General features: G+C 43.1%; 1 protein-coding gene across 1 annotated transcript in view; it reads right to left on the bottom strand.

Moving 5' to 3' along the window:
* Positions 1-452: 452 nt before the first annotated feature.
* The window catches only part of prkcea (protein kinase C, epsilon a), a 25893-nt gene continuing 2102 nt past the window's right edge, over positions 453-24243 (bottom strand). Inside the window, exons 2-15 of the mRNA XM_061095153.1 lie at positions 14483-14546; positions 10235-10400; positions 10082-10116; positions 9442-9530; positions 9125-9254; positions 8017-8159; positions 7511-7610; positions 6696-6895; positions 6049-6222; positions 5798-5952; positions 5306-5444; positions 4504-4692; positions 3157-3303; positions 453-2332 (exon numbers count right to left, since the gene is read on the bottom strand). Of these exons, the coding sequence (XP_060951136.1) occupies positions 2183-2332; positions 3157-3303; positions 4504-4692; positions 5306-5444; positions 5798-5952; positions 6049-6222; positions 6696-6895; positions 7511-7610; positions 8017-8159; positions 9125-9254; positions 9442-9530; positions 10082-10116; positions 10235-10400; positions 14483-14546 (1881 nt within the window). The 3' untranslated portion in view covers positions 453-2182. The remainder of the gene's footprint in view (positions 2333-3156; positions 3304-4503; positions 4693-5305; positions 5445-5797; positions 5953-6048; positions 6223-6695; positions 6896-7510; positions 7611-8016; positions 8160-9124; positions 9255-9441; positions 9531-10081; positions 10117-10234; positions 10401-14482; positions 14547-24243) is intronic.

Genomic DNA, 24243 nt, shown 5'->3' with positions numbered 1-24243 from the left:
CCGGCGCCTCTCTCCAGTGTCATGGTGAACCTTGGCTCAGGAGATAAAAAAAGATGGTGGCAGCAGGAGTTCACAGCACGGCGGGGAACCTCGCCACTCCAGTTTGCACCATCACAGGCAGTGTAATTAATCAGAGAGGCAATTAGTGGTTAGGCAAATGTCACGAGGCAAGTGGTCCCCCGCAGCAGAGATGACTTAATCAGACTCAGCAAGTGTCTCCTCTCCCTCCTCTGCATGTGCATCACCTACAGGCCTCCAGAAGCGAGCTCACTGATAGGTCAGCTGGCCAGGAAAAGCATCATCCTCCCCCTCCACTTCCTCCTCTCCACCCCCTACTCTCTTCTTCTTCTTTTGCACAATCTTTCAAGCATCCCACAGACAACTGAGGATGGATAAAAAGCAAAAATACGACAAAAAGAGGCAGGAAGAGACGACACAGAGAGGTGTGAGGGTGATGTAGACAGCTCAGTGTTTTATTGGAATCAGACCAGACAGGACTAGCCTGGCTGTTGCACTACATTTTGGCACAGAGTAAGATAGAAGTGTGACCAGGAACAGCCCTACCCCTGGGTGCACGAAGCTTCACTACACAGCGACTCTACTGCACACAGAGCAAACCCCGCTCGCCTTCAGACCACTGTACAGTACATGCGACAACAGTCCTTCTCTGTGTGTGTGCGTGTGTGTGCGTGTCTGTGTGTTTGTAAAGAAGAGAGTGAGAAGAAGAGGGAGGAGGCGAAGGAGGGAGTCTGCATGTGGTGATTTGTGTCTTGTGTTGGAAATGAGAGGTAATTCAGCTGCTGGTTCTCCACATTTCTTTTTCACCCGGCTGTAACAGACCTATAATAGTATAGTTATAGTATTTTACACAAAGGTTTCCTCCAAATACACTTTACAATAATAATAATAATTATAATAATAATAATAATATAAAAGAGAGAGAGAGAGAGAGAGAGAGCAGGCGATAAGAAAGAAAAGCCATTCTTGAAAAAAGCAAAAGTCAGAAAAGCAGGTAGTTTAGGCTGAGTGACAGCTGCTATTGGTGGGAAAGGGGAATTGGTGCTTCTGAGGAGCCGTGGAAGGAAAGTGGGGGGGGCTGAAAACACTGATTGTAACTATAGGAACAGAAATGCGGAGGACAAAAAGTCATACATCAACAAAGAAAAACAAAATCCACGCATTCACCCACAAAAAATGTACATTCACGAGAAACAATAATAATAAAACCGCCCACAGGCCGGCACATTCTCGCCGGCAGGAGGGGGGGTGGACTCTGAAACTAGCAGATGCAAGAAACAGCTGAAAAAAACTGGGCTTTTCCACTGCTACACAGGCCACCTGTAACACTCTGCTCCACATAATTAGTTCAATAGCCTGTAACTCGTAAAAGCTTGACATTCACTTTGTACACACGAGAGAGGATGAGAGCGATCGATCATACAACAAATCCGACAACAACCAAAAAAATAACAATTTCGAGAACAAACAAAACCATAAAATATATAGATAGTCAGGGTATTGCACAAAGGGTATTTGGCCCTAACCGGTCCACATTAAGGACAATAATAACACAGGTAGGGTGCTTGTCCATGCGCCACGACTCTCCTTTACTAGCAGACGATACCAACACGATACAGCCACTCGACACAGGCTATATACAGGCCTCTGCACCCGGCACCTACAGTCCACATTTATACAGGTGCTGGGGAGAGAAGCAGTGTCAGTGTGTAGATTTGTTTGAGTGCATGTCTGTGTGTGTGTGTGTGTGTGTGTGTTGGTTGTCTAAGCATATGCAGTGAGACTGCAGGTATGTGCGAGCGTTAAAAACTTGGGATTGTAGTGTCTCTGCGTGTGATTGTGTGCAAAACGATTGCACATGGGAATGTGTGTGAGAGAATGTGCAGGTGTGTGCGTGTAGTCATATTCATATTCATAATAAACCCAGGCAACAAGGACAACACAATGCAAGTAAAGAATATTCCAAAAGTAACAACAACCAATAGCTTAAAAATAAAGGAGTGATTGCACGTGTGTGTGTGTGTTTTGTAAAGGGATCTGTGGTTCTACACATGTGAGAGTGTCGGCATGTGTGCGTGTAAATGCGTGCTGGGTTTCATGTTGCTGGATCAGTGTGTGTGTGTCTGTGTGTGTGTGTGTGTGTGTTTGTGTTTGTGTGTGTGTGTTAGGTCTGCGTCTCCTCGGGGGCGCAGTAGGAGAAGTCCTTGAACTCGTCCTGGTTAATCTGTCGGATGATGGCCTCGTCCGTGGGCGTCAACACGGGGTCCTCCTTAGTGAAGTCCTGGTCGAAGTTATTCACATCTCGCTTGGTCTTCTGCAGAGCGCACACACACACGCACACACACAAAGAAAATAATTACTTCAGAGGAAGAAACTTCACTACAATCTAGTGCTGTGAGAGTAATATTATAGCGACACCTTCTGGTCATTCAGACTTACTGCCTTCTGTCAGCACAATAGTAAGTGAAAACAGATTCTACAGCAGTGGATCCAACTCAAAAGGTCGCATTCGTTTTCTTTGGGCTCATAACATGATCAAAACTTTTTAATCATTGTATTTTTATTCATTAGTTTATTTTGGCTTTCTTCTAAGCTAAACCTTTGCATTTTCTAATCCAATACTGGATTGTTTTAGCTCTTCAGTATCAGCTGGTTGTGGTTTGATCCTCTCCAGTATTATATGATACCAGTGATGAGTTTTACGGCACATTTCATGATTTAGTTTAAGGAGAATAATTTAATATCCAAGCAAAATCTTTGTCTCAACACAAATCGTTGTGGTTGTACTTTGGCTGAACAAAATACAAAGTACGAACACAAAAAGTATGATTTATTACTGGAGTTTGTTTTTCTTTCCACAAGAGAACCTTATTTAACAGTGAAGTGCAGAATGGAATGACCTTGCTGCAGGACACAACAACTTCTGGATTTCTGGAGATTTTTCAACAGTCGGCTCCATTTTTTTAGGTAAAACATAATCAGTAAGAACCAAAAACAAATGCAGGAAACACTCTTGCACGTGGGAACTAAATTAAGGCATTAAGTCACAGAAGATGTCACTATTATCTTTAGATTTACAGTTTTGAAGGGATGTAAGACGTCAGTGTGTGTGTGTAATAACATGTGTGTGTTTCTTACTATTCTTGGTTTAAAGGGCGGTTTGACTTTTCTCTGCTCCAGCAGCAGCCAGTCGATCTCCCTGAAGAAGGGGTGGGTCTTGATGGCCTCCTCGCAGCCCTGGGTCACCACGCAGCCCAGACGCTTGGCCGGGTTCTTGGTCATGAACTACACACAAACACACAACACACAATCTTGACTCTGAGATTTTCTGCTGTCTGACATTTCCAGCTGATGTTTCATGAATAAAACAACAAGGACAGAAACGGAAGGATAAGGGGATGAGCAAAAAGCATTTCGGTGCTAATAATAGAGCGGCGGCATTAATGGCTCTGTGAATGCTACCAACAAAGAGGTGTAGTGGCAGAGTGATGAAACAGGTCAGCGGAGGGCTGCTGTTATTTCACGCCGCTGAAAGCTGCGGCGCATTTGTTCCGCTGTCTGTTCACCGCCGTGAGAGCACTTTGTGATCTGCTTTGGTTTTTATGATGCCATTATTATTTTAACCTCTCTGGCTGACTTTTTTTTATTCTTCTCGGTATCACAGAGAAGTGCACGTCTGTTTTACATGCACTTTGAATGAGTCTGATTTGAGCAGGTGTGCAGATAAACATGAATGACTGTGTGATAACAATGATCACAAGAATATTAATGTGATAAACACCTACTTTCATGGAGGAAAAACTTTTTCATAGAGACTTTCGGATTATACAAACATCTATTTCATAATGCAGCATGGTGATATGCAGGTGAAAGATCCAAGCCTACGTACAGCTATTGTATCATCAGCGTTTAACATCAAAACCTCAGTCACACATGTGTGAATGTATCAGCGGCGAACCTTTGCCTCCTGGTTCACTTCCAATCAGCGTGAGCGAGGGGTTGAATAAAACAATTGCTTCCTGTGGTGAAGCAAATCTGCACCGTGGCTTCGCATGCGGTTCAACTTTGGTGAACTTTGACCTGTTATATTCGCCTGCATTGTGTGACCACATGGCACAAACTGGAGATATATGCAAGCTAAACATCTACAAACTGCCAGTTTGCCATGGAACTCAGCCCAGTTTTGGCTTTTTCTAAGCTCCTAATCACCTCATGAATTATCACTGACCTCCTCACAGCAGATTGTATATTTGTGTGTTTAGTAATGAGAAGTGGCAGGACACTGTAACAAAACCCCCAAACAAGTCACAAATAGAAGGTCTGATCAACTTAATTAAACTCAATTCAACTTTTCTTCAGTTTATCACAGATGCCTTAAAGCAGGGAGGAGCCTCGCCGGTGAAGGAGATGAGACTCCCTCTTTAAGGGATTTTAAACAGCTCTTATAGAAAATGTAAAAAGAGGTGTGTCAGAGATGAGTCGTACCGCTCGGAGGATGGAGACGGCCTCTTTGCTGAGCCACACCGGGTACAGGACGTCGTCGTGGAGAATCGACTCGAACAAGTCGTCTTCGTTATCGGCTTCGAACGGAGGCTGACCGGCCATCATTTCATACATCAGCACCCCCAGGGCCCACCAGTCCACAGACGCTCCGTACTCCAGCTCCTGCAGGATCTGAGTTCAATAACATGACACAGTTTAACGTGAGGGACGGATTTGAACCAACTAACCTCCACCTGTCTAACAGACTATAGGACTATCCTTGTCTGTTGCATTTTCACAGGATAGATTATTCAGGTGGTGCGGAGGGTAAAACAGGGAAACAGCTAACCTGCCTCTTTCAAAATAGCAGGAATCCACTTCTAAAACCCATTGAGTCTCTGCTGGTTGCTTGATGACAATATAAATAGCCAAGAAATAAAAAAAACTCTGTAAAACTGAAACTGAGAGTTTTTTTACACTCTGTTTTTTTTCTTCTTATAAGGAGTCAAAGAAGACAAACAAGGCGCTAAATGTTCATAGAGTTTCATAGGTGTTGATTGGCTGAATTAAAGCTATGGAGAGAGCATAGTTGTCTCTAAGAGCTTTTGTCAAGTAGTATAAAAATTACTTAAGGGTGGATAACAGGGTTATCGCTGCTTGGAGACACGTCATTTTCAAAATAAAGCCTGCATAGCTTGAGTTTCTTAAATAAGCAACCATCCCACCACAGTACAGTTGAGACCACAATATATAAAACGAGCATCTTGGGGACAATGTCATGATCTGTTGGCTGAGTTCGGCTCACCTCGGGCGCAATGTAGTCCGGCGTGCCACAGAAGGTGGTGGTGGTCACTCCGTTCATGATGCCCTCTTTGCACATGCCGAAGTCTGCCAGCTTACAGTGTCCCTCTGCATCCAGCAGGATGTTATCAAGCTTCAGATCCCTACGAGAGACACGGACAGAGAGGGAGAGAATTAGCACCGTCTGGTTTCCACAGCAGTCGGGCTTGCTGAGAAAAGTGAGCATGCGTTGCAAAAAAAAACAACACATGAGAATCACCACCTAATGCATGTGTGAATCATGTTGTCATGCACCTTCTGGTATGTTCCTTATAACTGAGCCATTTATAAAATTGCCTTCACTCATCGGCTCTCTGGCTTTTTATGGCTTTTAGACAGAACATGAATATTTTAAAGAGTCTTGTAGATATTTCTGGTTCAAAGTGTTTTTTTTATCAGTTTTACAGAGTTGCTGGTAGAAAAACATGAAAATAAAGGAGCTGTTGGGGGTATTTACCTGTAGATGACACCATTACGGTGCAGGAACATGAGGGCTGAGGTGACTTCAGCGGCGTAGAAACGAGAGCGAGGCTCATCAAACTTCCTGGATCGCTGAATCTGGAACATCAGGTCTCCTCCGTTCACGTATTCCATCACAAAGAACAAACGGTCCTGCAGACAGAGGAAGACGAACAGTTGTGAGACTGAGAAAACAGACATCAGCCACCAAATACATGTATGTGTGTGTGTGCTGTCTGGCCTTCCTACCCGTGTCTGGAAGCAGCAGTAGAGCTGGGTGAGGTAGGGGTGTCGGCGGGCGAGGGCCAGGATGCGCTTCTCGGTCATGGTGCAGTCAACGTCGTCGTCCTGCAGGATCACGTCCTTCTTCAAAACTTTGACGGCGAAGACCTCCTCCGTCCCCTTCAGCTCCGCCAACATCACCTGAGCGGGAGAGACCACAGCGAGGAAGAGGAGGAAGGAAATAGAGAAAGAGGAAGAAAGCAGATCACAGAAGTTTAAGACTTTAACCTTTAACTCCACATTATTATAAATCGTATATATATATATCTCAGCTTTTACCCGATAAAATTGAACATTGAATGAAGCCTAACCCTAACCCGAAATTTCAATATGATTATTCAAATCACATTTAAATACCAAAACCTTTGTTTGTTATTATTTTTTAACTGAAAAGTAATCGGTGTGTTTGGACAAACATTCATTGAAATGTAAATAAAAAGCCTCTGCCTCATCATATAATTTACATATGACTGGTGTATTGAGGTCCTTGATATTCCCTGACATTACCAGCTACTGAATGTGGTGTTAAAAGAATAACAGTGATATAATCATAAAGGTTAAGAACAGTAATCATATAAACATCCCCCTGAAACGCCTCCTCTGAGCCGCCGTACCTTGCCGAAACTGCCTTTGCCGAGAACCTTGATGAAGTTGAAGTCCTTGAGGGTCCTCCTCTGACTCTGTCCGTTCTCCCTGCCCGCGGAGGACGAGGAGGAGGAGGAGTTGGTGGAGGAGGAGGATGAGGAGGAGGAGTGTTGGGGTCCCTGCTGGTCAAGCGACAGCACGTCCTGCAGGCGATCTAACTCTGCCAAGTCTGTGGGTGTCAGCGGAAGAGAGGATCAGTGAAAACAGGCTGGCTGCCCTTTTTCCTCTCGCTGTTCAGCTTGTTGTACAACAGAGACGTTTCCCATTATTTGTTAACAATTAGTTTTCAATAACCTTTTGACATTAATGATCATATTCTGGGATGACTGTTTAAGTTTCTCTGACCAGGAGGATTAAATAGCAGCTGTAACCTGTGTCATCGAAGTTTGGCTCGATAGGATAAAAATGGGAATCCTTCCACAAAGAGAAAGTTAACTTTTATTTCTCAGCTTAAAAAGTGTGAGAGCGAGATGACTCAGTAACAAATAGTGGTGGGTGGCGGGGGATCATTCTTATTGTAGGTAAATCAGGGTTAGTCTTATATCTAAAGGGACACTAACGTATTCAAGTACTCAAAAGGAGCAACAATATTATTACTGAAAATAAAATGACTGGCTCTCACTGGTAAAATTAACACAGTAAAACCACATGCTGCTCAGAATGTATCTCAGAGGGCTTTGAAATATCTTCATGTTTGTGTAAAAGTGTTTTTTGATGATGATGTGTGTGCGTGTGTGACTGTGTGTGTTTGTGAGTGTGTGTGTGTGCGTGTGTGTTGCGTTACCCTGCTGTGAGGGGGAGGTGGGGACAGCTGGCTGGCTGAAGCTGTTCTCGGTCTGAGAGAGCTCAGGAGGAGACTGGGGAGGGTCCTGCCCTGGAGTCAACTGGAGAGAGAAGGAGACAACATGGCCTTTCATTTGGGGTTCACCTCTTAAAACCTGTATCATCATGCGCCGCAGAGTTTAATATCGGGTTCTCAGTTCGAGCATGGGACTTTGTTTTATGATAAAAACTGGCCAATTAAAGCCTTTCACAGATATATCCGAACCAATCTGTCAATATGGGTCGAGAAAACTTCTAGTTTACAGTATGACAATGCAGAGAAGATGTGGATTTATCCAGTTTAATTTTCTTAACTCAAGTTTGATATATTTGTTTGCATTTGATAAAAAAACAATCAAGACGACGCTAATAGCAACTATTTAAAAGAACCAATGCCCTTCCAAATGCAAAATCAAACTTCTTTATTTTCCTGGTTGCAGCAGCATCACAGTGAGAATGATTCATTACCTTCCTCCTGCGCTGCGCGGTATTCGAGATCTTGTCAGGCGTGACTCCCAGGTCAGCCAGGACCTTAGCGATTCCTCTGGCGTCCACGCCGCAGTTAGGAGCTACATTTTTCTCACACCGCCTGTGCACATTCATCTTACACACTGCAAAAAAGGAAAAACACATGAAAAGGTTCAGGTTAATTTATTTTGAAAGGGGGACCTTTTTAAAGAAGAAGAAAATGTATCCACGGTATTAAAGTACATTATTAATGCAGAATACATCATATCTGGATGCTATGAACTTTGTTTACTAATGCTTATTTTCATTACAAATAATAGATTTCTCCCATGGACTAAAAGCGTCAGAAAGAAATGAGAAGCAGGTAATTTATAATTATAGGTATGCTGAATGAGTTAAATCATCCATGGAAACATTGAATTCACCAAGACTGGAATCAACCTTTCCTTCTGCGCGGACTGTACGAACAACACCAATTTCCTGAGGTACATCGTCCTGTTCCTGTTGTGTCTGTTTGATTTAACTTCTTGTCTGTTTACTCCAGTTCAAATAAATACAGTCGACCACCACAGAGAAATGACTCATCCTCATAACAGTCCGTGGCATAATCCAACATTGTTTTTTAGCTTTTAGAATCTCCTCAGACGACAGTGAATCTGCAGTGAAAGTTGGCCTCCCACATGTAAACAAACCGGTGTGTGTGAATGAATATGCAGGGGGGGATTAGGTCAGCCGGCAAGTTGCCCTGGATGTAGATCCCTATAGATCGGCATAATGACTGTGTTGACTGTGAAATGATTCATGAACAAAGCATTTTTATTCAGTAGGCTGTAGAAGGCTTCCACTGTTGGCACCGATATGTGTTGTTTTGTGTGAGTCCTTCCCTGAGTCCCTGAATGATTCTGATAATCGAATCATCCTTTCATTGAGCTAAGTTGTGCAATATTTGCTCACCAACTTCACACACAAACATATCTTCCTCTGCAAAGATATAATGTGTGTGTCATTCGAATAATTGTGTTTTTGTTGACAGCTTTTGACTTTAATTATCTGGAAACACTTCGTTATCAGGTTTCCCTGCAAAATTCCCAGCTGTGCCTGAACTCACCTTTGCACTGCAGGCCCTGCCTCATGAGGCCCCAGAGCAGGGAGCCACAGTGGTCACAGAAGGTGGGGACTTTGTAGTTGTGGATACTGAACTTATGGGGCATGTTAACACTGAACCGCTGTGAACCCACCTACAGAGGGAGACGCACACACAGACACACACACACAGAAAAACACAGCAATACACATGGTAAATCATCAGAATCTGAATTATTATACACAAAAGACCTTTAAGATTGAGTTTGTGTGTGTTGATGTCGATATGTAGGTAAACGTGTGTATTTGCATGTGTGTGTGTGTGTGTGGGTGTGTGTGTACCTCCTCTGGTGTGTCCTCCTGCTTCTTCATCCCGGCACATTTTGTGATGATGAGCTCATGGCAGCGCTTGTGGACGACACACGTGCACACTGGAAGTACAGAGTCAAAATTTCAATCAACACATTTGCGGAAGACTTTTCCTTTTTATATGTTTATGAAACGTCTGATAGACATTTTAAAATGTATGTTCACATGATTCTGATGTAATGCTGTTGCACCTATTGATGCACTGATCCAAAGCTGACCTTATTAAAGGTGTTGGGTATTCTCCTGAGTTTAATTTCCACAACCATTCATGTGTGTTACTCTATGTAAATAAGCAGCACAACTTCCTGCATCTGCACTGATCGATGAGGAATCATTAAATTTGATTGAGCAGCAATACAGGACAGGTAAGTAACACTATGCTTTCCTGCATGGTTTTTATGAAGGAGAAAACTGATCTTGAGCATTTTAAATACTGCAAATACATCATGTTGATGTGATGCAGGTCATAATCTCTGGGTGATGGCAGGTTTTGACCAAATCACAGCTGTCATTCAGCAGCACGTAATCCCTCTTGTGTTCTCAGGATTAAATAATAAATGATATGCAACATGTGACTTGAGAAATTGGAACCCCCCCACAGAAAAGTACTCACCCTGACACTGGTATCCCTGCTTCCCCAGGACGCCCCTATCGGATCACACACACACACACAGAGGAGTCAGCGTTTCAGCCGGGGTGGTTAAAGAAAACACAACAACAGGTAGGTTTGTGTGAGTGTGTGTGTGTGTGTGTGTGTGTTTCCTACCAGATAAAATCTCTGCAATGTGAGCAGTAGGTTGGCTGTCTCAGGTAGGTGGCCATGAACTTGTGTCCATTGACTTGATGGACACGTCTTCGGACGGCGCCCTGTCGTCGGCGAGGACCGATCCTCTCTCGGAACACTCGCTCCTCATTGTCGTTGGTACCTGAGGCTGTGGAGGGAACAGACAGGAAAAGATCATCAGTCAAAATGTCAAAGCATTTGTTCCTTTCAGATGACACATCCACCCTCTGCGGATGTTTCCTTATGGCCATCGATTTTACTTCCTGAGACGGTTTGTACAAATAAGGACCATTTGCATCATGTTGCTCAAGACATTTGATCATTCAACGGCCTCTCATCTTCCTATCCCCCCTCCCTCCTCCTTTCTCACACCTACCAGAGGCCTATGCATACATAGATGTGATTGCGTGCTATTTATACTCTGGTGTGTGGGCACTAAAACGAAGGACATCATATTAAAATACTCCTCCTCAGTGAGCACCATCCATGCAGCCGTTCCCTTCCCTTCCTCTCCGCATCTCCCCACAAAGATAAATGCTTTCCGAGGGTAACCTTAAGACAAGAGAACCACCTACACTCTCCCTCCCACACACACTCCTCTCTGCGCTCCTGTCCTAGTTTGCCGTTCTCTCACTCTCCCTCCATCTCTCTCCTGGGTGCGTTATAGATGTGGTTACCGCTGAGTCTCACCAGAGTTCGATTACAGAAAGGCTTTCTAGGGAACCTGTGCGTGTGTGTGTGTGAGAGAGAGTGGGAGTGTATGTGAGGGGAAGTGTGTGTTTTTGTGTATCTGATGGTGGTGTTGGTGAGGGGGGGTGGGGTGGGGGCTAAACAGGCCATTACTGGGATCACTTTGTTTTACATAATACATCATCCATCTGTCCAGGACGAACACACACACACACACACACAACACACATGTACTAACACACACACAGGCATGCTGACAAGGAGGGCTGATGAGGCGTAACAACAGTTAAGAGTGATCGCCGTGGAGACAGACATACTCTGGACCCACTGAATGACCACCTGGGAGTCCAGCAAACAAACACACACACACAAGCAGACTGAGGATTCGATCAGACACAAACATGTAAAAAAAAAAAAAAGCGGAGGAAATGCTGAACTACAGATGGTGGCATAAACAAATATGACATGAAAATGAATAACAATACAACCGTGGCAGGAACCCATCTGCTTCTAAAATAATGAATAAGAATCTATTGAGGTTGAAGATAAATATATCAAATACGTTATAAAGAAAATTCCACTGTACTCATTTTATTAGTCATTGCAGTACAACAGTGGCAATAAAGTGGTTCCTCAAATTGCAAATATCTTTGTAGAAATCAGTCCGGTTGTTACATTTAGAGGAAGAAAAGTTGCAGCAGAAGTTGAAGTAACAGTTGAAGCCGTTCCAAAAATATCATGTATGACTGTAGAGGCATTTATGAAAAAAAAATTTAAACTGAAGACAAATTGAAAAGTTTACATTTTCTGAAGAGAACCGAAGTGTGCCTGGTCACTCCCACGTCCCGTTTAAACATTGGAAATGTGACAATGCTGACTGTGCGGATCTATGAAGTTGAAGCTGCAGTGGTTTCTCAAATACTATGTAGGACTATAGGTACATTTGTATTACATACAACAATTTAAGTGTGTGTGATTGTCTGACACTGGTATTTATATATTCATCTGATTGATAAATAAGCATTGAAAAAAACTAAAGCTGCACAAAATTCTTGATTAATCAATAAGTCAGTCAAAAGAAAAGACTATTGTGGTAATTGATGAATCGATGAATCACTTTTAATTTTTCTCAAAAAGCTTCTCAAAAGTGAAAATGTGATCCACTATCTTTTCAAACAGTGAGTTAAATATCTTTGGGTTGGTTAAACAAAACAAGTCACAATTTTTTTTTCCATATTTTAAAGACAAAACATTACATAGATTAATCAATCAAAATAATCAGCAGATTAATCAAACAAAAAGCTCTAAAAACTGTGTTGGCACTCAGTAGAGCGCGTCTGCCAAGCCCCACAGTTCCCTGAAATTCAATCTAGCTGCTCCAAATTTCACACATAGATATCAGTCCGCTAAATGTGTCTGATAATTGTTTAACCAAGATCCATGCATTATTTCCAGGGAAATTGGTTCGAAAGGTCTTGTGATCTAAAGAAAGAGAAAGCAAAGATCCTTAATCCGCCATTTTTGTCTAGATCTGTACCAATAATGGGGATTCTTGGCCCATGCTCCCTCTTTCCACCGAATTTCAGTGCAGTAGTTTTTAGCTTAATCCTGCTGACAACCCAAAAAACAAACTAACACACAAATAAACAGAGAGTGGCAAAAAAAAAACCTCCTTGGAAGAGGTCATAACAAGCCCTTTGTTTCCTTTTCTTAAAAAAATGCTTTTACCAGTTATGCTGGTAATTTTAAGTGTTTTCGTGGTTATATTTTAAGTGTTATGTGGAATGTTGCTTCACTTATTTTGATGAAATGCGAGGAAAACACACAAGGAATCGAAAAAAAGGATGAAGAAAGATTAGAAGAATACTGAAACACAGGGGGTGAGGCTGCAGATGGTCGAAATAGGTCAGATTAATATTTGCTTCCTGAGACCAACAGATGCATTAGGATGGAGAAGACAGAGGAGGAGAAGAAAATAAAGGAGTGGAACACGTCCTTCCGTCGTCTGAAACTGCAGAGAACAGATTGCACCAGGGGAAAAAAATAAATCTGCTAAAAATACCACCTCTACTTCTAGTTCTCGCCCTGTATCTCTGCATCCTCTACTTCTCTCCATCCGTCCTATCAGCGCGTGCACACACACACACACACAAACACACACCGTTTATTTTTATCAGCATACATTAAAATGACGAGCACTCAAGCCAGCTGAACTCAGAGAGGAAGTTCAGGAGTGGGCGGAGAGAGGGTCCAGAGGTCACAACAGAGGGTCCAATCATCGATGAGGAGGGCAAGACAAGGGTCTGTGTGTGTGTGTGTGTGTGTGTGTGTGTGTGTGTGTGTGTGTGTGTGTGTGTGTGTGTGTGTGTGTGTGTGTGTGTGTGTGTGTAATCCGTGGCTCAATCTACCCTACTATTTTAAGAACCTACTCCCTCTCTCTTCACTCTCCACGGCTGCCTTCATCCTCCTTTATACAGAGGAACTGTTCACCTTTATACTGCGGCATCCTCTCCAACACAGTCACTTCCACCACACACACATCTACATGTATATAAATGCAAACTTCACCGGAAAGCAGAGTGAAGAGAGCTGCTTCTATTTATACCCGGGTGTCAACGTACACAGGTGCAGGAGAAAATCACTCTTATCCAGCAGCAGGTGAGAGAGCGAGCGCATGGACTAATTGAGGAAGACACTGTGGGCGTTTCCATGTTTAATCACTTGAAACAAATGGAGGAGATGGAAAAAGAGCGAGCGAGCGAGAGAGTGAGAGAGAAGAGAGAGATGAATTCTGTTTAGCGACTTTCTAAGAAAACAGGACGGCCTCGGGCTTCATGTTTGGCCTCTTTTCACAGTAATCGCTCCATCACACCCTGTGACCTCGAGTTTCACTGCAGCAAAGTGGCAACAACAGCAGAGGATTTAAACTTATTGTCACATTTTATATACAAAAAATAACACAGGCTGGAAGCCCTGCAGATCGTTTGAAATAGTTCACTCGTGATCCAACAGAGGGCGCTCACTATCAGCTTGACCTATTGCATTTATCAGTAACGTAAAGCCACTTTTGTCACTGATCAAAAAACCCACTCACACCTGCTATCATCTGACTTGTGTCTGCACTTGGAATGGGAGCCATGGGCATTCACTCCCAGGACAAATGCCTCTGCAGTGGACACAGGTTTGTATCTGCTCCAGCTCTGATAAACAGTGATGGAAACACAACGATCGGTGAACGCACTAACTTGACAAGACAGTGAAGTGAGAGTTATCGGTGCAGGGAAAAAACAGAGAGGCAAATTCCTCTACTGCGATGGGAATGGAGTCAATCACATTTATATTTTTATGTTTACTCACGTTGAAAATGAAGGACTCTAGCAAGAAGCGACCCTAATATAAGCTCATTACTTTGAGCTCATACCACATCTGTACAAAACCATCATTAAACTAGATATTCTTTTACGTGTTAAATACCTTTCTTTTTCCCTCTGTGTGTGTTTACAGCAGGACAGTATGCGTAGTGTGTCGAGGTGGTCTCACCCTCTGTGGAGGATCCGGAAAGGTCAATGACCACATACACCTTCCCCTCGGGTTCCAAGTCAATCTGTGCAGACAGAGAAAGAGAAACACAAAGTGAACCTGTGAGAAATAACACAGCTGAACAGGGTGTGCAGAAGGGGAGGGAGGGAGGGAGGGGGGACTTTCCTGTACAAAACAAACACACCCGTGCACATGGATGAAGTCCTCGTCTTCACCAGCACCCCGCCCCCCCCCCACAACTTTATTTCAATACTAATATTTGTTCAAGATTACAAATGAGAAATAATGAATTAATCCACCTATTCAATGCACGCTGCAATCACTAAATCACTTAATTTAAAACTGGTCTATTTCTCCTGAGTCCTTTGCTGTTCTGGAGAATCCTGACAACAGAGGGTGTTCAAGAGAAGCCAATTATCATATAGTTAAACACTACTTTTGCATATTATCCTAGTTAATACTATGCTGCTATTAACAGTGGAGACAATAAAAGGGTTCATGCTCTGAAAAATGCATTTATAAATTTGTTTTAAAGTGCTGGTAAATCAGCCAAATCCCTCCTCAACAGAGTCAAATCATTTTCCTAGACAAAATGTTCTGATGCTGTGAAACGCTTGCAGCCAATATTACATGTCGGACATAGTAATGCTCGTGGAGTCTGATCCAAACCTCATATTTTTAGATCAGTGTCAACACACTGCAAAATGCTAAGAATTATTATCTCGTGCCGCACTCAGAGGGACGCTCAGAGTTGCCAAAACCCAGACGACTTGCTGAAGGAAGAAGACTGCAGGGGAAGCAAAGCTGCTGAGAGAAGGAATGATGTCACTACAAGATATATTTGCTACGTGTGTTATAATCCATTAATCCTCTACATACACTAGGTTACATAGTATGAATTATATAGAGCTCATATAAATGGATTTATCCAAACAACAGCTGATTAAATTGCCAACTTTTTTTAATATATCTTTATTACTCTCTACGTCTTTCATATTAGCAAACAGCTTGAATTACAAGTCAAACGGAGCGCTGGTCGGTTTGTGTGAGCAGGTGTCATCAAAAAGGATTCTGGGTATTTCATAATCACGGAACAAAAAAGAAATGTTCCTGCTCAAACATTTAATAGATAAGCAAACATGGGACACACACAAAGTTATTCAACAAATAGTGACCTCACCCTACCCCCCCACCCCACCGCCCGACATTATACATGCAATTACGGAGATTAGCGAGAGTGCAACAGAGAGCACCAGAGACGGCCGACAACAGGAAGAGAGAGACGGGAGAGAGACAGTGGAGGAGAGAGTGAGAAAGAGAGGTTTAAATCCTTAGTTAAGCTCTGGGACAGCAGCAGATCCTCTTATGCAACAGTCAGACTCACACACAGGCAGCAACACACAAACACACACACACATATACGCTTCCATGCATCGCTGAATGACGAGACACAAAGACTGAACACAAATAAATATCTATAGCATAGAATGAGGGGGGAAAACACCGCACAGTGAATTCAACAAATACTATCTGCATATCCTATCATTTACATCTGATATTGATATGTATTTTCCCTTTAAAATTAAGTAAAATATTACCTGATGTATTTTTTTATTTGTGGTGCATTAAACTTAACCCTAAAGTTGGCAGAAGGAGGAAGGTTTTTATTTCATTCGTTGCTCAGTAAAATAAGAAAGAAAAATAAAATGTTTTGATGACTGAATTATTATTCGAATAGTTTCTAAGTCATTGAAATAGGTAAAAACTTTTGCTGCTTTACTTTTCATTATAAACTGAATATCTTTATGTTTCTGACTTTTGACATGTCACTTGTTATACTAGCATTTGTATTCTTATCTATCATTGAACAACACATTAATCAACAAAGAAAATTATCATTAGTTGCAACTCTGAGGTCAAGGAATCTATCTCAGGTGAAAGAATGTAGCTCCTATATATTCATCAGTATGCAGTACTGTCATCCTTTTGTTGTATGGGTAACACGTAACAACTGCATGGGATGCAATTCTTGATGTCTACCCTTGAAAATGTTGTGCTAATCCCCAAATGTAACCTCTTGCGTAACGGCGCATCTCAGTGAGGATTTCAGCCGAAAGATGGACTGAGAGTGATTTTTAAACAGAGCAGAGCAAATGGACGGCACTGTCATGGACTCAGTGCTCGGCTCCTGAGGCGGCACCGCAGCCAAAAAGAACGGCAGCATTCTCACATCACCTGTCGCTGGCACCTGAGCTGGGAAGTGCCTTCAAGATAAATCAATACGAATAACTATGACATGGATATGGGGGTTTTCAAGATTCATTAAAACCAAGCCAGAGTTTGATATCATACCGATTAGTCTGAAATAAACAGGCATTCGTTTCTCTTGAATTCAATTCAAGACAGACTTTAAATTCTCTTCTTCAAGATTTCAGATGCATGGGTACTAATAATACTAATCAGAGGTGAGTTACACCCTAATACCAACGCTCTCACTCCAAAATGCTGCACATGGCCAGTGAAGCATTAGCTGCTTCGAGACAAGCACGGTGTCCCGATTATTACCAGAAATGTTTCCAGAGGGGCTTTGGGTAAGATCGCAAATGACAGTTGTCGCAGACATTTTCTGGGAGTTTTCCTCTTGTAATGACTACAATATTCATAAAATAAAACATATGAATATTATATATATGCAGTAATATGACTTTTTTTTTTAAACAGACAAAAATAGGATCAATTTTGGTGCAAGGTTAAATTTAAAACACAAGATACAATGCAATTATATGAAGTCTTGCGACAGGTAAAACTTATTTACATGGTTGATTATTTTGTTTCTTTAATTGTTCAGGCAATTCAATGTTAGTAAATTAAACGAAACACAGTTTTAACGTCATGTTCTTGTCAGCCTGACGAATCGATTAATCGTTTGTGCGCCCCTAGAATGACCTCTGTCCCTGTTAAGTGAATCGAAACGCGGCTCAGCCTTCACCTGCCGTGTGCAGACACGCACATGCACTGAACACCCCCGCCCTGACAACGAACGATGGGAGGAGAGAGAGAGCTGGAGAATCTAGTTCCCCTCATTAAGCTTGTTAGTCCAATTAGGACACTGATACAGCCAGGGAGACGGATAACTTCACAAACCTTCTCTCACTCTCTGACACACAGCCAGTTAGTGTGTGTGTGAGAGTGAGAGAGATAGAGAGAGAGAGAATGTCTAGGGATTGTCGAATCGACTTCAGAGGGAGGTTAATGTTAAACACACATACAAGCTTAACTCTCTTGCATTCCCTCTATTGCCGCACTTACAAACAGGCCCCAAATACACTCACACGGGTGCTAGAATAAAAAAAAGACACACACAGACACACACACCATATGCAGCAGCACAGAGGAGCACTCAACCAAGCAGACAGGGCACTCAAAGCTTGCATTATATCAATACTGTGGCGCTAACCCCCTCCCACTCTCTGTCCATCTAGCTCGCTATCTCTGTCCAACCAGACAGCTCTCTCCGTCTCTCTCAGGAGCGTTTAGTCTCAGTGACAGCCTCCCACATCCATCTGTCAAATAACAAATTTCGGCTTGGAGAGAGCTCGACCGCAATTGCACAATAACAAGCGCGTGTGTGCTCCTTGCTAGCAGTCAGCAACTCGAGCTTGCCCACTTGCACACACACACACAATCACCCACACACACACACACAGACGGGAGGCCCATGCTGAGTGAGACGGCGTGAGAGTCATGCATCTTTAATGTAACATCACAGACGGCTAATAATGTAAGAGAAGCTGAGCTGTGTGGGGGTGAAGGAGGAGGACAGTGAGGGGGGGGGCTAAGCTAAGCCAGATCCCTACCACGAGTGATGGGTCAGGCCGTCCAGTAGCGTCTACAAGACAGGGGGCATAATTAGATTTGGAGGAGCGGACATTCCCTCTCAGCTCATCCTGGCTGCTCTGTCATCTTGGAGACGAGTGGGTGACGTCCAGATGGACTGACAGACGGTCTGAAGAGCAGCCCCTGCAGACCACGCTGCTGGAGCTGCCTGAATGAGAGCACACTCCATGGAGACTCAGTCAGCAGGAGGAAGCTGGAGTCCAGGAGAACATGCAAACTCCACACATAGAGGCCAAAGAGGAACCGGGATAACCACAGCTTTCTTATTTGTACTTTCATTACCAATATTGTGATGTAAATTGCAGCTATTCTCTATGAATCAACTTGTTTTTTTATATTGATGCCAATAAAAACTCTGAGATTTAGTGTTGAAACCAAAAGCTCTCAAACTGTGAATCAAACACAAGAAGTATCCGTGAAGCTGCTCCAAAGTTCACACACTTGTAGAAATCAGTAGAAAATTTGCCGGATGTTTTTTCATCAAGATCCATGAAACATTCCTGATGTGGATTAACATCAAAATGTAATGGGTTCTATCCCGACCCATACCGCATCATTACCAGTTTCGTGGTAATTTGTTCAGCAGTGTTTGTGTTTGTGAGACAAACAAACAAACACATTATTCCTTACTAACTATCACCCTTATCCGTGTGTCCTGTCCCTGGCTAAAGATAAAGGCAGATAGCATTGAAGTGTGTGACTGAGAAAGTGTGTCTTTCTTGGCAGACACACAAAAATAGACACACTGCCGGGGTCACACAGAGAGATAGAGAGGGGACAAACCGTGTGCATTTCACCTGCTGTCCCAGAGCTCTCAAATATCCTCCCATTTCTTCCCTTTCACTGAGAACATGAATTAAACACACTCCAGCGCACACACACACACACACACAGACACACAACAAGCGTGCTGCTCTACCCACTGATGCCAAATCAGGTCAACCCTTGGTGTGTGTGTGTGTGTGTGTGTGTGTGTGTGTGTGTGTATTGTCACTGTGGTAACACTGCATCTTAAATCCAGTCTGTCCTACTTAACCAGGAGGCTGTCAAGGGGTGGAGCCCATGATGTCATTGTCCGGCAACTTGCCATAGTGAGAGAATGGAGTCTTGGGGTCAGGGATAGAGAAAGGGATGATGACAATATGGCTGTGACCTCGTCTTGAAACGAGTAGAGAGGGAGGGCGGGGCCGAGGAGGATGGCTACACGGCGCTGCACCTCAACTCTAAAGAGCTATGGTAATTCAATGGTGATGGAGATGTAAAGGTACGACCCACACGGCTACATGGTCATGCTGTTGCTCATGTTCTCAAGACTGTTTATCAATAAAGAGTTATTCACTGCACAAGCTTGTCTCAAAGACGTCTGTAAACTGCTTAACATCGGGTTTATCCTCCAGTAAAGGGGGACTGAATAAAAGAAAATTTGTAACACATCTAATAAACTACGTTAGCTTCCTTCATGTTGGTTCTCAAATTCATGGATTCAAGGTCAACTTGATGGAGAAGACCATTTTTGATTCACCCAAACCAACAAATTTACTGTTGATGACTGCATCGAAAAACAAGGATTCAATTGCAAACTTTACGATCCTGCCGAGATCAGACATTAATGCAACCTGGGTGACCTTAATGCTGGTGATGGTACAAACAGTTTACTGAGGAAATGGATATCTTACATGATACGTATGAGCAGCCAAAACTCTCTTAGCTATCAAACAGGACGTTTAACCCTATTTTTACAGCCTCAATTAATTAATTAAAACCAAACTTACACTTTCACTTACATCCGCGTAATAAGAACTAACACAAATGACAGGAACCATCTTTGAGAAAAATTCACTTTGACTTTTTTGTTTGCTAACATGGAGGGATTTATGACCTATACTGCAGCCAGCCACTAGTTGGTGATCAAGATGCTTTGGCTTCAGTTTTAGGAAGCTGTCATGTCGTCCGTCTTTACAAACTGTCTTCAAAGATAAAATCCAATTTTAACACTATAACATACTATTGCTATTCTACGGTTATAATAATAATATAGATTTGGTTGATTGCATCTTCTAACAAACCTAAAAATAGCTGATTTAGGCCTCAGAAGCAATGACAAGAAACAGGGTCAACAAGAACAATAAGAGGATTGGTCAACGTCAGCCTCACAACGCGACATGTTTCGGTTCGAACCCGTAAACTATTAATGCATTTGAAAAGATTTTAACCTTTTTAAAAAAAGACTGTCCTCTAAAAGAAGTCCTTGACTCATTAATCCTGGCGGCTGGTAAGTATAAGCATGTGAGTGTGTGAATGCGTGTGTGTGAGTGTTGATGCCAAGTGTCGTACCGAGGCTGGCTGACATCTGACGTGGCCCTGTGTCCCCGTGAGGAAACATTACACTGGTGTGGTCATCGCCTCTCTGACTTGTACCTAGAAGCTCCTGGCAGCCTCACAGCTCTCAGCCTCCAGCCCGATATATTTACATGTACACACACTCACATCTACACCTCGTCTCCTGCTCCCCCGCTCCTTCATCACTCTCTTCTCCTCTTTCCTGTTTTTATTTCCTGTAAGTATTTTCATTTCCCTTTCACCTCCCCCCCAAACTCACTCCTCCGCTCTCTCTCTCTCTCTCTCAGGACCTTTTGACGCCTTTTAAAAGTTACCTGACACTGTTTATAGACCCATTTTAGAAGGAGAATTAAAAGTCGATGACTCAAGTCCAAACGCAGACAGTAACGACATTAATTTAGTCTGGAAACATGTTAGACTGGCAGCATGTCCAGAGTGTAGCATACTTCTCAGCCAATATCAGCTGCTACAAGGCTCTAGCCGACCATTAAAGTATAAGCGGTACAGCTAATGAATGAGAGAATAAAACTCATCCTGATTTGCTCCACGATTCAGCAAGAACTTTCAAAATGTGTCATAAAAACCAGAGGTCAATTCTTTTTTTACTTTGACAAAAAAATGTATTGCAAGAATCGGTCTTTACGGAGACATGAGGAGTGTTCTAGTGGATTACTTTAAATAATCTGAGATGAACTGCTACAGACGCAGTGCAGCAGGTGACAGTTAAATAACGATTACTTTGTGAGCACGGGATAAACTACAACTTGCAGGAACACACTACAAACATAGTTTTTTTGTCTGTATACATGAGACGCTCTAATTTTAAGTAATTTCCCAACTTTTGAAAGTATCTACTGTGTTCGGTCCTCTGTGTCCTGCGTACGGTCGTGTCTGAAATAGCTCCGACCCCTCGACTCACCTCTTCTGCTGTTTATCCCTCGAGCATCTGGGGCTTATGGGAAATGATGTTAGTTGAAGTCGGTTAAAGCATGAATACTGAATAAAGAACCATTTTACTTTGACTCTCTATCCCATTCGTTTTGGCAAAGGCAGGTTCACTGAGAGTTTTTTCATTCTGGCAAACGCATGACATGCTTAACGAAATATTATGATCCATAATCACAGCTACTACTTATTTCATAGGAAGTCATAATACAGCATTTCTCAGACTCAATCTTTACATTAACATCCATGACAGCAGCCAAATAATCTCCATTTAGCTAAACAGCTTATTTCAAAGTGAAGAGTCAAACGTGTGACCCTGGCCTTCAATCATAATCATCCTTTGCATTGCTGCAGCACTAACATACCATAGCTGCCACAGGAATGTACAGACACAGTTCTGTTTACAGTGGCATGTGGCTCACCTCTATACAAAGGCGATGCAAGGCAGTTTTATTTATATACATATCTCACTGCAAGTAAACTGCATGTGCTTAACATTTGAAAAGGCATACAACACAATCACCTACACGATCTGGAGTGTGTGGCAGCGGCGGTTGCATTCATGCGATAGCTTACATGAAGGACAAACAGTGACATGAAGTGTTGTGTCCCTGTTGATCTCAGATGAAGCTCTACACAGCAGTGGACGAGCGGACCGGACATTTGGGTTTGTAGCTTTGACTTTGTAGCTGACGGGAACTGAACTTTGTCAGGATAATTCGCTATAGACGGATTTCCAGAGTTTGCCTTTCACATTTGAAGAACGCAGCGAGAGATTGTCCGAGTCAGACACGTCCGTCGTCAACAACAGGAAAATGTCCGGAACATTCAGATGAGGGTTTGTGCCTGGATTCAGGACGCAGGACATAATGTATGGATTCTGCTGCAGAAATCGTCTGTTTGTTTTTTTAGAGCAAATCAACACTGACGACGACTCTTATCGTTAAAAGCTGTCTAATCTCTTTGTCTTTCCAAGTTGACATCTTCATCGACAACTGTGTGTTTGTGTTGCATCTGTCGCATGTTTCGAAACATCATCAACATGCCCACTCGCTCGCTGTGAATTCCCCAGACATTTTCCTGCTGTCTCGACAATTCATCTGGTAGGTAAAATTTGAATTTCCCATGAAGAATGGCCTGGCTAAACTGTCCTATATATAAAAAAAGGCTTAATACACCAAAAAATTGCCATGTTAAAAAACCCTCTAAGAAGTTTAAATCATCCCGACTCCGCAAAGAACCACCAGTGTTCTACTTTGTTTTTATCTCTTCTGAACCCCACTCCCTCCTCTATCCCCCCCCCCCCCCCACTTCTCACCTACCCATCTCTCTCCCTGGTGTTTCTGTGGGTGAGAGGCTGTCACCAAGGGGACAGGCTGTCATTGTCACCATGGGGATGGGCTCCGCAGAGCATCTCAATTACTGAGTGGGACAATTAATAAGCATCAAAGCCTGGTTAATATTTCACCGGCGGCACGGAGTAGGAGCCTGGCCCACAGCGCTTGGGTCCATGTGAGCTGGATCGCGGAGAGGCGGAGGAGGACAATAGAGAACAGCAGGCAGAGAAGATGGGAATAACAGAGGAGGGACTGGGGGAGATGAAAAGATGAGGAAGGCAGCAGAAGGACGGAGGAAGTGAGAAAGACTCAGCTAAAGTACACAGGCCTCTGTGTTCGTCTGAACAGCAGGCAGCTCAACCATTTGGTACAACTCTGGTCTGTGTCTCACTATGGGTCCTAGCATTCATATTCAGGAAAGATGTTCCAATACTGATACCAGCATCAAAAATGCCTCCGGTACTGCCGATAAGACTGGGTCAGGCATCAGCGAGTAAGCAAATCTATGTATCGATCTGAATCTACCACATCTTCACCCAGAATAAACCATTTCCTTTCCTGTAAATTATTTATTCTTCTCTGCCGCATCACAACAGCTGTTGTGCCATACTGCCACCGGCAAGAACTGATTTGAGAGCTGCGTAGAAGTAGTGATTTCCAGTAGAGTTAGCCAGAGCTAAAATGTCAGCAGGTGGCCAACGTTTCACAAGTAAAGTGGTGCAGAGTAACGTAGGCAAGACTTCAGTTCTGAGCGGTGGCACTAGTGTCATACTGGTTGTAATATCGGCCGATACACAAAGTCCAGGTATCTGAATAATATCAGGAAGGGAACAATGGTATCAGAACATTATGATATTGATTCGTTATTTCACTGTGGGTTTTTTTGACAAATTTTTCAATTTAATCTACATTTTGTCGTACTGGACAGACTTTCTTCCTGTTTTGCTGAGAAAGAGAAATTTTCACAACATGTGTCCTTTGTGGTGCACAAGCCCGGCAGGAAGAGGAAGACGGCGATTAATGAAGGCGGGGGGGATAAGTGTAAGTACTATGACGAGAGGGGTATCACTGCTGGAGAGGGGGAGGATGAGGGAGGCAGAAGTGGTGAGTAATGGAGTATTGCAGGGAGGAGGACGCGGGGAAAGTGGGCGGGACTGTGCTGCTGGGAGGCTGATGTATTGACGAGCTGGCAGCGTGATCGATGGGATGTGGTCAATCAACAGAGTGATCCATACGCTGACC

This window comes from Limanda limanda, chromosome 21, assembly GCF_963576545.1.
Source record: "Limanda limanda chromosome 21, fLimLim1.1, whole genome shotgun sequence".
NCBI classification, from domain to species: Eukaryota; Metazoa; Chordata; class Actinopteri; order Pleuronectiformes; family Pleuronectidae; genus Limanda; species Limanda limanda.
Note: the sequence above shows the minus strand (reverse complement) of the source record. Positions and strands in the feature narration are given on the sequence as shown.